The 10,920-nt window shown below is 43.8% G+C and overlaps 1 protein-coding gene across 1 annotated transcript in view; it reads left to right on the top strand.

Annotated features, from left to right (window-relative positions):
* The window catches only part of MYOF (myoferlin), a 138,085-nt gene that overhangs the window by 102,930 nt on the left and 24,235 nt on the right, over window positions 1-10,920 (top strand). Inside the window, 5 exon segments of the mRNA XM_006925945.3 lie at window positions 3,011-3,022; window positions 4,263-4,361; window positions 5,889-6,014; window positions 8,000-8,155; window positions 8,635-8,726. Coding sequence (XP_006926007.1) covers window positions 3,011-3,022; window positions 4,263-4,361; window positions 5,889-6,014; window positions 8,000-8,155; window positions 8,635-8,726 — 485 coding nt within the window.

Here is a 10,920-nt window from a genome sequence, read left to right on the forward strand (position 1 = left end):
AGCAGAAGTGTCATGGATTTTTAATGACCTTACTTGTCAGTGGATGGGATATCCCTGATTTTTACATTTATTGTGGTTTTGAAGTCAAGAAATTGTTGGAAATGCTCATTCAGTACCTTCTTTTAAAATCATTGCAGCCAATTCTACAAGAAGGAAATGGTGGGGGGGGTCTCAGCCCAGAAAAAAGAAAACATCAAATATCTCCCTGTTTCTGTTGGCATTTATGATGGACTTTCACAGCATGTTTTAGTGTGCAAACTGGCCAAAAAAATGCACATGATTGCATTTTAATGTGTTATGTCCGTAAACAGTGCCTTAAAAAAAAATCCACTTCCTTCCCACTGTGTTAAACTCACCAACAGTTGGACCATGATAAATATGATGTCCACGGCCAGCACTGTTTAGCAGTGCGTTTGATTCTGTTCTCCGAGAATCCTTCACAGTCACAAATGACAATAACGAATTTGCAAAACTACTATGTTCACTTTGTAAACTGCCCCCAGATCTTTCCAATAAAACCATAGTAGCCTAGGGAGAACTTAAGTATAATTCTATTAAGGTCCTTTACGTACATTTTTACAACACTCTGGAAAAAGGCAGGAAAAAGGAACCCGCTCTATAATCTGCCTCAACCTTTCTACCTCCCATTGTCAATCAGTTCTTATTTGTGCATGCTGCATACTCAGTAGCCCTAGGTATCGGGGACCAAGAAGAAGAAAGCCAATCCCTGCCTCTATTCTTTATTCATTTCATAACAATAGTTAACAGATGACTAGGTTACTATAGCAACACATTGTGAAAGTTCAGTTTACATCTAGAATTTAAGCAGCAACCTAGGAGCACTGGGGATGGTAGTAGCAGTGGTCGGTGGGTAGTACCCCACTGAATTATAAATGACTTTGATCAGCTTGCTTTCCTAACCCTCAGTTAAAGTACACTGTGTTGACTGGTTGAATTCTCCTCTAAAAAAACTGATTCCACCAGTTCACCTGGAAAGATAGTGTACATTTAAGCAAAGTCAAATGAGCAAAGCTGAGCTTTGGAAGAGCCAATAACAAGCTTGCTGATGTCCTATATGACATGTACATGCAGTCTTATACATGTATACATGTAACACACATACATGTAACACACATGTATGTGTGGTGTGCATTTTTACATGTGTGCGCAATGTGTGTGTGATGTACATATATTGCCACTATCTCAATCCAATCCTTTTATATGGATTTAAATGGAGAAAATAGATTAAAACTAACTTTGCCATTGATGGGAGCTGGAGGCTATGGCTTTGGAACCCACACCCTGCGATGCCTGTGGGAGCGCTCAACAAATGGGCTCAGCGCTACCACGAGAAAAGTGAGAAATAAGTATTTGAGGCAAATTGGTAAGGAAGTGCTATCCAGATAACATGGACATTCCTACATGGCCATTTCAACAATTGCCTTCCAATTCCAGTGCTTAAGCAGTATGTCAACAGCACTCGGCAAAATGGTTTCTCCAACGACAGTGCGTGTATGTATGAAAAAAAATGCATGAGGCTGCCTGGGACTGCGGGGACCTCGGTCTAAAGACTTGAATTCCCTTTTGAATTCTTTCTCTTAGTAGATTTTGGAGTGAAAGACAATCTTTAAAGAAATGTGATTGTTTTAAGCCGAAGAGCATTTGGAAATGATAAAGCAAGTTACTTTAATTGCTCCAGTTACTTTTCATATGAACTAATGAGCAAGAGGAAGTGAATAAATTCTCCCATATTAACCTTAAACTTTTAAATCAGCAGTTTGTTTTGAATAATGCCTTTTAAATCATGAACTGCTCTCTTCTTTAAAATGATTTCGAATAGCTGAAAATGATGTGAATAAACAGACTAAAAATCTGAATTCAGGAACCATACAAAATGTGAAAGTGCTTTGGGCATAAAATCCCTCTCTCCAAAATCTCAATTTGACTACAATGATTTAACCCTTAATCCTGCTTTGGTATGAATCTAATAGAAAGACGTGTTATATCTATCTGACTCTCTGCTTCTCTTGGCAATTCTGTGTGCTGAACAAAAGTCAATCCAGAAAATACCAAGGGGCATTCTATAAGAAGCCCCATGGCCACACTACACAGAAGCTACAGGGAGCACCTGTCATGAGGCATTGTTCTCTCCTCCCAATAGACATGAACTTGAAGTTAGGGTTTCAGAGAGGACGTCTGAATAGCAATCCCTCAAACTGTCCCCAAAGGCAAGCTTAGCTAATGTTCCAGCAGGTAGGTACCAAGGGAAAACTCAAGCCCACACATCCTAGGTTCTTCAAACTGTCCCCAAGGGCAAGCTTAGCTAATGTTCTAGCAGGTACCAAGGGAAAACTCAAGCCCACACATCCTAGCTCCCTGTTCTCTCATCTCTTGGATGTGCCCTGAGATCAGGGGTAGATTCTCCATGCAGAAACTCAAATGGAAGTATTTGACCAATGAGAGACTTGACATCTTAGAGCAATTTTGATGAATGAGTGTGTATTTGGTGCTATAACGTAGGCACAGTGGAAAACCAAGAAAAGGTAGTTACAAGATGATATTGTGATCATGCCAGAAATGAATACATTATGACAGGAGTTTTTGAAGGGATAAGAATTAGGCCAAGTTGGGCATATGCTCAAAAGGTTTGAGACAGGGAGGTGAGTAGCTGCACTGCCTCTCCTACGTGACCACTGTGCAAGTGACAGTGAGATCCTCTAACTCCATTGAAAACATGGGACATGGGTGGCTCCCTCTGAGCCTTTCATTTTAACACTGTTTATAACTCTTTTGCACGTTTTCAGAGAAGAAACCAATGGGGTCTGTTTAATTATGAGATCATCTTGAATTAAATAACTCAAATAGTCCATTAAAGTGTTGATCACATAAAGCTTGCATGAGAAGTAATTTCTCCTTCTCTCTTTCTCTTTAACCCTAATGCTCATGGGATCTCCGTATCTGTGTGACCTGTTTATGGTTTGCCTCTTCTGCTCATACGTGTGATGAGCAGCTGACAGAAAAGGTAACTGTTGTACTCATTTTGTTAGATTTAATATGCATGTATTTTCTTCCATAAGAAAATTTTCCTAAAGAAAATTTTTTTAAATCTAGGGTCAGGTTACCGACCCATGAAGAAGAAATAACTGTGTGTGTGTGTGTGTGTGTGTGTGTGTGTGTGTGTGTGTGTGATTACATATACTGTGCAGATAAAAAATAGCTTAAGTGTTCCTTCTTCCTTCCCCCCAGACTGAATAGGAAGCTATGTTGCAGGTGACACTCTGTATTTTTGGCATTATCACTCTTTTCCAGGTATATTAAAATAAGCATTTGGTGGGCCTGATGAGGATCTATTCTTGTTATAAATCTGAGTGAGATTTATAGCAGCCTCCTCTAAACGATAGCCTTCGGAAGTTTAAATGTTCCACAAATGACACAGATATGCTGTCCCTTCTGCCCAACCAAGAACCACCCAGATAAACCAGAGATTCTCAACACTGGTTACACATTGGAATTGCCTAGGGACTTAGGAACTGGGCACCCAGGTCTCACCGTAGGCTGATTGAATGAGAATCTCCAAGGATAGGCTAGGAGTCACAAGTGAACCATAATGCCTCCTTACCTTTGATTCACATTTTATCATTTACAAAGCTCTTTCTCTCCATGACACTTGATTTCCAAAACAAACCTCTGAAGTAGATGGAGATAGGTAGTCTTATTATCCCATTCAGTGGGTGAAGAAATTGATGCTCAATGATGTTAAATAACTTGCTCAAACTGGTATGGCTTGTAACATATGGGATGGAACTTGGATTAGAACCAGTTTTTCCAACTCTTAGCTTAGTGAGCTTTGTTTTACAAGGCATTGCTGGCTAAAGGGTTAAGGAAATGAAATAGTAGAAAATATACTGGAGGTTTTACTTTAATCTGTTATCTGTATATGTAACTGCCAAGTCAAGAGGATAAAAAAGTAAAAACAGACAAATAAATAGATTGTGTCTGTAGGATGTACAAAAATCATCTAGTATACCTGGGGGCATTAAAGCCAAACACATTTTATTAGCCAAGGATCATTTCATCTCCAGCTTCTGGGTAGAAGAATCGTGAATGCTTTATCCACTGTGCATGTAAACAAAAGTCATATAATCTTACTTGTTTCGGGTTCAGAAGCACCTGCTTCTCTTACCTATTATGGATGGATTTTCTTGCATTGACTGGAAATCAAGGCCATTACTAAAGATTTTTTCATCTTGACTCTTTTTTAGGAGGAAGAAATCATTGACTGGTGGAGTAAATTTTATGCTTCCACGGGGGAACTTGAAAAATGTGGACAATATCTTCAGAAAGGCTATTCCAAACTCAAGGTACCTGGGCCTATGCTGCTGTGGATGATGATCAACATTCACTAAAACTGGCCACAGACAATGCTAAGTAAAAGGCTGAAAGGTCCAGTGGTGGGTGCTGATAGGGAGGAGCCAGGAGCACTTTTGGCCTCCTGGTGAGCCCTCCTTGCAATAGGTTTTGGCTTTACCAAGATTCTAGGGGCTTGAGGACAGCTTTTGACTATGGTTACATGACTACCACTTTGAGGCTTGGGCGCTTGTGGCAGAGGATTGGAAATGGGTTGGTACCACACTAATTAGGCCAACAATTGTCCAGTTTGACCCAAAAAGACCTAAAAGTCATGGTGTTTTTGAAGAAAAGCATAAGATGTTAACATGCTTCCTTCTGTCCTCCAAATGGGCATCAGTTTCACTAGCTAAAAAGTTGATTCTGTTACGTATATGCAGCATATAATCACAACCACAGCATGTGCGTCTAGGAGGAAGACAAGCTATGAGCTGGGCAGGTCTGACTGTCTGTGATCTTTCTCTTAAGTTTTGAGCTTTCCATTTCTTCATTCCATTTTTCAGACTGTAACGCACTCAAGTAGAAGCAAATGCTAAACTTTTCAGACTAATAGGAGAAAAAACTTTAAAACGAGAAATATCTAGCCATTAAAATGATTTTCCCCTCCAGAGTGGAAAAACCCACATCCTTTCATGTTATTGTCATAACAACTCAATACGGCTTAAGAGACACCAGTATCAAATCGATCTGGTGGATCAATCCCCCAGTCCACCCTCCCTCCCTTCCTCCCTCATTTTGTCCCTCCTTCTTTTCTTTCTTCCCTCCTTCTCACCCTTTTTTCTTGTCCTCCTGCTCTTATAGTTTTTTATCAAAGTATAATTTACATACGTAAAGTAATCCATTCAGTGAGTTTTATAATTAGGTGCACCTCTGTAGACTACCAACCACCAAGACAAGGCAAAGAGCATCTCCATCACCACAGAAAACTCCTTTGTACCCTCGTTCGGTCAGTTCCCCACTGTCTTCCATCCCTCCCCGCACCACTGACCTGACTTCATCACCATAGATTGGTTTCGCCTGTTTTTACCCTTCATATAAACGGACTCATACAGCGTGTTTTGTGTGTGTGTCTGGCTTCCTTAGCCCAACATCGTAGTTTTGAGATCTCTCGTGTTGTCTTACGTACAGTAGTTTGTCTCTTTTGATCCATGGTATGGATATGCCACAATTCATTTTTCCATTCTCCTGATGATGAAGCTGCCGTGGACATTCTTGTACCATGTGGATATGTTTTCATTTCTCTTGGATGATTACCTAGGAGTACAATTGCTGCATCATAGAATAGGTGGATATTAACTCCATAAGAAACCACCAGGCATTTTTTCCAAAGTGCTTGTGTTTTTCTCCACTCCTCCCAGCAATGTAAGAGTTTCAGTTGCTCTATCCACGTCGTCATGCCTCTTTAGTATCAGCAGTCATTTAGATTTTTAGACTCCATCTGTATTTTAATGAGAAATTAAAAATCTGTTAATGGTTTTCAGATATATGATTGTGAACTAGAGGACGTAACAGAATTCGAGGGCCTGACAGACTTCTCAGATACTTTCAAGTTATATCGAGGCAAAGCAGACGAGAATGAAGACCCTTCTGTGGTCGGAGAGTTTAAGGTGAGTAAAACGTGTGCTTTTCCTGTTTAAAATCCAGTTTTTACTTTCTTTGTAGAGTAGGATAAAATACAACCAACCTCTAGGACAGGGTCATGTCCTCTGACATCTGAAAGAGGCTAGAAGGTGCTGATGAGGGCAAGGGCACTGGGGGTCAGGGACAGAACACTCAAAGCCATTCTCAGTATCTTTCTCTCTGCTCATGCCAACCAGTCTTGAATCCTACAGATTCAGCCTCTCCGAGTTCTAGTTCCCCCTTCCATTCCCACTGCCCGCTCCCAGGCTTTTAGCAGGGCCATTGTGGCAACTTCTCAGCTGATTGTCCTTGCCACCTTTCTTGTCCCACTCCAGTCCATTCTCCAGGCAACCAAATCCTGTCACATTCCTTGACTGCTGAAAAATATCATTTGGGTTTCCACCGGATCAAGGCTCAGCTCCTTCCTAAGGTGGAGGTGGTGTTTCACAAGCTGCTGAGCTACTTGTCTCCTTCGCCACCGCACCCTCCTGCTCGGGAGGCCCTCTGCCAAGCCCCAAGCACACCTCGTTGTCTCACGACCCGGAGCACCGTGACAGGCTCTTCTCCCTTCCCTGGATGCCTGCCACCGCACCCTCCTGCTCAGGGGGCCCTCTGCTAAGTCCCAAGCACACCTCGTTGTCTCACGACACGGAGCACTGTGACAGGCTCTTCTCCCTTCCCTGGATGCCCTCTTTCTTTCTTTGTGGTCTGACAAACTCCCAGTCATTGTTTTAGGCCAGCTCAAATGTCCCATTCTTTGTGAAGTGTTCCCTGGTTGCTTCTGGAAGAGTGACTCACTTCTGCTGTAGGCTCCCACAAGTCTAGGTTTCTGCCCTGTTAAAGCACCTTTCGCATTGTAGGTATCTGTTTTCATCACCGCCCCTCCCTCCAACCACACTTGGCCAATCTAGGCAGTGTGCTGCTACTTCCTAATCTTTTCCAAGAGCTAATCGATCAGAGTAAGATATACTACATGTGGTCTCAAAATTCCTCTCATCACAGCTTCCCACCAAGCAACCAAAGGTGGCACGAGAGTCAAACCTATTTAATGTCCTTGTACCAGACTGGATTCCTTGAGTTCATTTATGAGTCAGTCCCCAAACCTGGCACATGTTAGGTGCTTACTTCATGTTGCTTTATTGCATGAATGTAGCTGGAGCTACGACCCATGTGCTCTGAATCTAACGTGTTTTCTCTTGCAGTTAAGCTGATTTCAAAATGAAATATACATGGCCTCTCAAGCTGACCTGATGGCTCACTCATCCAGAAAGCATTTACTGTGCCCCTGCTACACACCTAGCCCTGTGTTAGGTTCTGGAGATTGAGTGACGAACAAGACATAATTCCCATCCTCAGAAAGCGCACAGTCTAGTGAAGAATATAGACAATAAATAGACAATTACAACACAGAAGTCAGTGCTGTGACCGGGGTGAGTGTAGGGTTAGATGAGAACATGCAGGGGACATACCCGACCCAGGGCCAGTCAGGAAGGTTTGCTGGAAGGAGTGACACCTTTCTGTTGAGAACTGAGGGATGAACAAGAGTTTTCCTAGGAGTGGGAAGGAGTTTACAGGGAAATCACCCTAGTACTTTGAGTTTAAAAAATAATCACCTTACTCCTATCTTTCAAGTATGTGCCAGATTCCACTCCTCACCACCTTTTCCATCATACTGGTCCAAGCCACTTCGATTTCTTGCCTAGATTTTTGCCTGGTCTCCCTGCTTCTGCCCTGCTGTTTCTTCTCCTCTATAATCTATTAAATACTTTATCATCATTTCACTTTCCTTACTGGAAATATGCAAAGTGCAATGTATATTGTTTCTTTCACGAAAGGCAGCCCTTCCTTACCAATGGCACAACCCCTGTGGCTGTTCCTGAGTGTCCTGGGGGAGGAAGGCACTGCCCAGGAGCCCTCTGCCCAGGTCCCCCTGGGCCCTGTCAGTCAGTATATTTGTGTGTCTCTCTCTTAGGGCTCCTTTAGAATCTACCCTCTGCCGGATGACCCCAGCGTGCCGGCCCCTCCCAGACAGTTTCGGGAATTACCTGACAGCATCCCGGAGTAAGGCTCGGTTAGGATTTACATTGTTCGAGGGATAGAGCTCCAGCCCCAGGACAACAATGGCTTGGTAAGAGTTTGGGTGTGGGGCCTTCCCTGGTAGCAAGATAATTACAGTCATCAGCCACCATAATTGTCATGTTCTTTCTTTTGGGGCATCTGTTATCTCACTAGGAGAAAGATACTCTATCAAAACAAGGTATTCAGAAGAGGATTGTCCCAACAGGCACTTATCTAAGAGCTTGAAGGCTCTTTGGATCCTCTGGCTCATCCTTCTCATTTTACAGATGGAACCTGGGAGGAGGAGATTTGCATCACTCCTCCCTGCCACCGCCTCATCACCCACACTACTTCCCTGTAGGCTTGCCGGCTGCGTGCCACCAAAAGGGAAACGATGTTCAGACCTTGTCTGAGGCAGGCAGGTGCCATGGCCACCACCTTTCCACCAGTTTGGGATTGGGTGAGGTGGCACACCTGAGTCTATCCCAGACACTGTCTGAAACCTGCATCCCATGGTGACATAACATGCCGTCTGTTTTGTCCTCACAGTGTGACCCTTATATAAAAATAACACTGGGCAAAAAAGTAATTGAAGATCGAGACCACTACATTCCCAACACTCTCAACCCGGTCTTTGGCAGGTAAGGTGCGCTTCTCAAAGTTTTCCTGCCGTTCGTTTCCTCATAGCATCCGCGTTAAAAGTGTGGTCTGTGCCCCGCTCTGTTCTAGGCCCTGAAACTAAAAACTAGACAAATATTCTAGTCGGCGGGGCAGGTAATAAATATATAAATGCACAAATAAAGAATTTCATGGAAGTGAAAAATCCGGTGAAGAAAAAAAAGCAAGTCATGAGATGGGCTCCTCTGAGAGAGATGTGCTCTGAGACCTGGGGACAGGAGTGGCTGGGGCGGGGATGGTCCAAGTCCCAGGAGTCCAATAAGTTTGTGGCTTCCAGACAGGAAGGATGTGCAGGGCAACTTACTTGTCGTTGCAGTGTGGTTCTCACTCCCTGAATCCAGTTTGGGCTCTGTTTTCTGGGACGTTTCAATTCCACCACTTTGATCCAATGAATGTATTACTGACCTTGTCATCAAGACTAAGGAGGGGACAGAAAGGAGAGGCCAAAATGTCCTGCTCTCTCTGTCTTCTGTTCCTGAAGATTCTTGAAATAGCATTATTTTCTTTATTGCTGCCTCTTGGGACTTGTTTCTGGGCTGTTTCATTGATCTCATCAGTACCTTCTCAAGGATAAGACAAATCCAAGTGACCTCTAAATAGGACCAGCATTCTTCAGCTATAAACTGCATCCACATTTACCAATGGTTGTTATTATCTGACCTTTTATTCTGTGCAGATATAATGCTGAGCTGTTTATTAAAAACATCTCAAAAATCTCACAATTCTGAGATACTAGTTACATTCATTTTACAATGGAGGAAACTGAGGCACAGAGAGAACCAGGGCCTAATGTGCCTAGCTGGTTAGAGGCAGGGTCAGGATTCAGACCCAGGCCATCTGATTCAGAGTCCGCGTGGTTTCCACACTACTCTCTCTCTAGCTACCACCATCTGATTTTCATCTCCATGGCAAACCTCGTAGCTGGGCAGGGCAAGGGTGAGCAGCCCACTTTACAGGCGAGAGAAACAGGCCCCAAGAGTCCTGTTGACAGTGCTAGTCCATGATGGGGCCAAGATTTAGGTAGAAATCCCTGACTCCATGCCCCAGGTTTGTCCAACACCCTTGGTAATGCTTCATATTCATGGCGGAGCCACCACCTTTAGAAAAATGTTCTTTGTACAAAACATTTGTGAAAATAGTGTCATTTTCCCAGAACCTCACCAAGCGAGAGAATACTGTGTTCTTATCTGACATGTGGCCTATCTGTTCATTTCTGGCTTTATTATCTTGCCCATCCTCTTCTTTTCTGCTCATGTTTGTTGGCTTGTGCCCTTTTGCGTTCTCTCTCTCACGCATTCGTGTGTATGCACATGCACATGCGTGCACGCGCACACACACAAGAAAGCTTTTGTTACTCAGTCAATTCTCTTAGGTTCACACACATCATTTTCCCCTAGCTCACACTCCATAACACATATGCCCAGGGACCTCACGCTCACTCAGCTCCCAGGCACACACATGTGCACACCCTCTGTGCTGCACACCCCAAGGCCGCGTGCCGGGGCCAGGGAGTGGAAGTAATCCTCTGGCACGGCAATATGATCGTTTTCCTTTTCTTCCGCTGATCCAGCCCTGAGGTCTAGACAGGAAAAGGCACGCAGGGCAGGAAGGAAGGCTTCGTGTGAGGGAGACAGGGAATCAGGGAAGGCCAGCCTTTAAGGGAGAAAGGCGGCCCTGTCTGAACTGTTTGTATCAGAGGAGCCAAGCACAAACTTAATTAAGTGGCAGGAAAAGCCTTGCTCAGAGCCACCCAGGGAGGAAGTGATGTTGTCAGGCTCTGCTCAGCCAATCCTTGTCTGGCATGCATGCAGGCTTCCCCCGATCCAGGTGATGTGACCAAGGAGATGCTGGCGCTGCAACCCCTCAGATGGCTCCGGTCCCTGACCTCAGTCTTAGGGGGTGACTTTCTTCTTAATGAGACTCTCAGGAACTCTGGGACAGGAATTCAGGAAGGGGCAAAATTCCTATGTCCTCAGCCATCATTCAACACAATCCTGCCACATCATGGCCTCCAAGTCAAACTCAGTGGAATGTCAGTGTCTTCCATAAGATGTTAATTGGTGTTGGAAGAAAAAGTATTTCTTCATGCAACCAAGATACCTGGGTTAAAAAGACAACTGCAGGACTTCTCAGAGCCTTTGGTTTGCCCAGAGGAAT

The sequence above is a fragment of the Pteropus alecto genome, unplaced genomic scaffold, assembly GCF_000325575.1.
Source record: "Pteropus alecto unplaced genomic scaffold, ASM32557v1 scaffold88, whole genome shotgun sequence".
Taxonomy (NCBI): domain Eukaryota; kingdom Metazoa; phylum Chordata; class Mammalia; order Chiroptera; family Pteropodidae; genus Pteropus; species Pteropus alecto.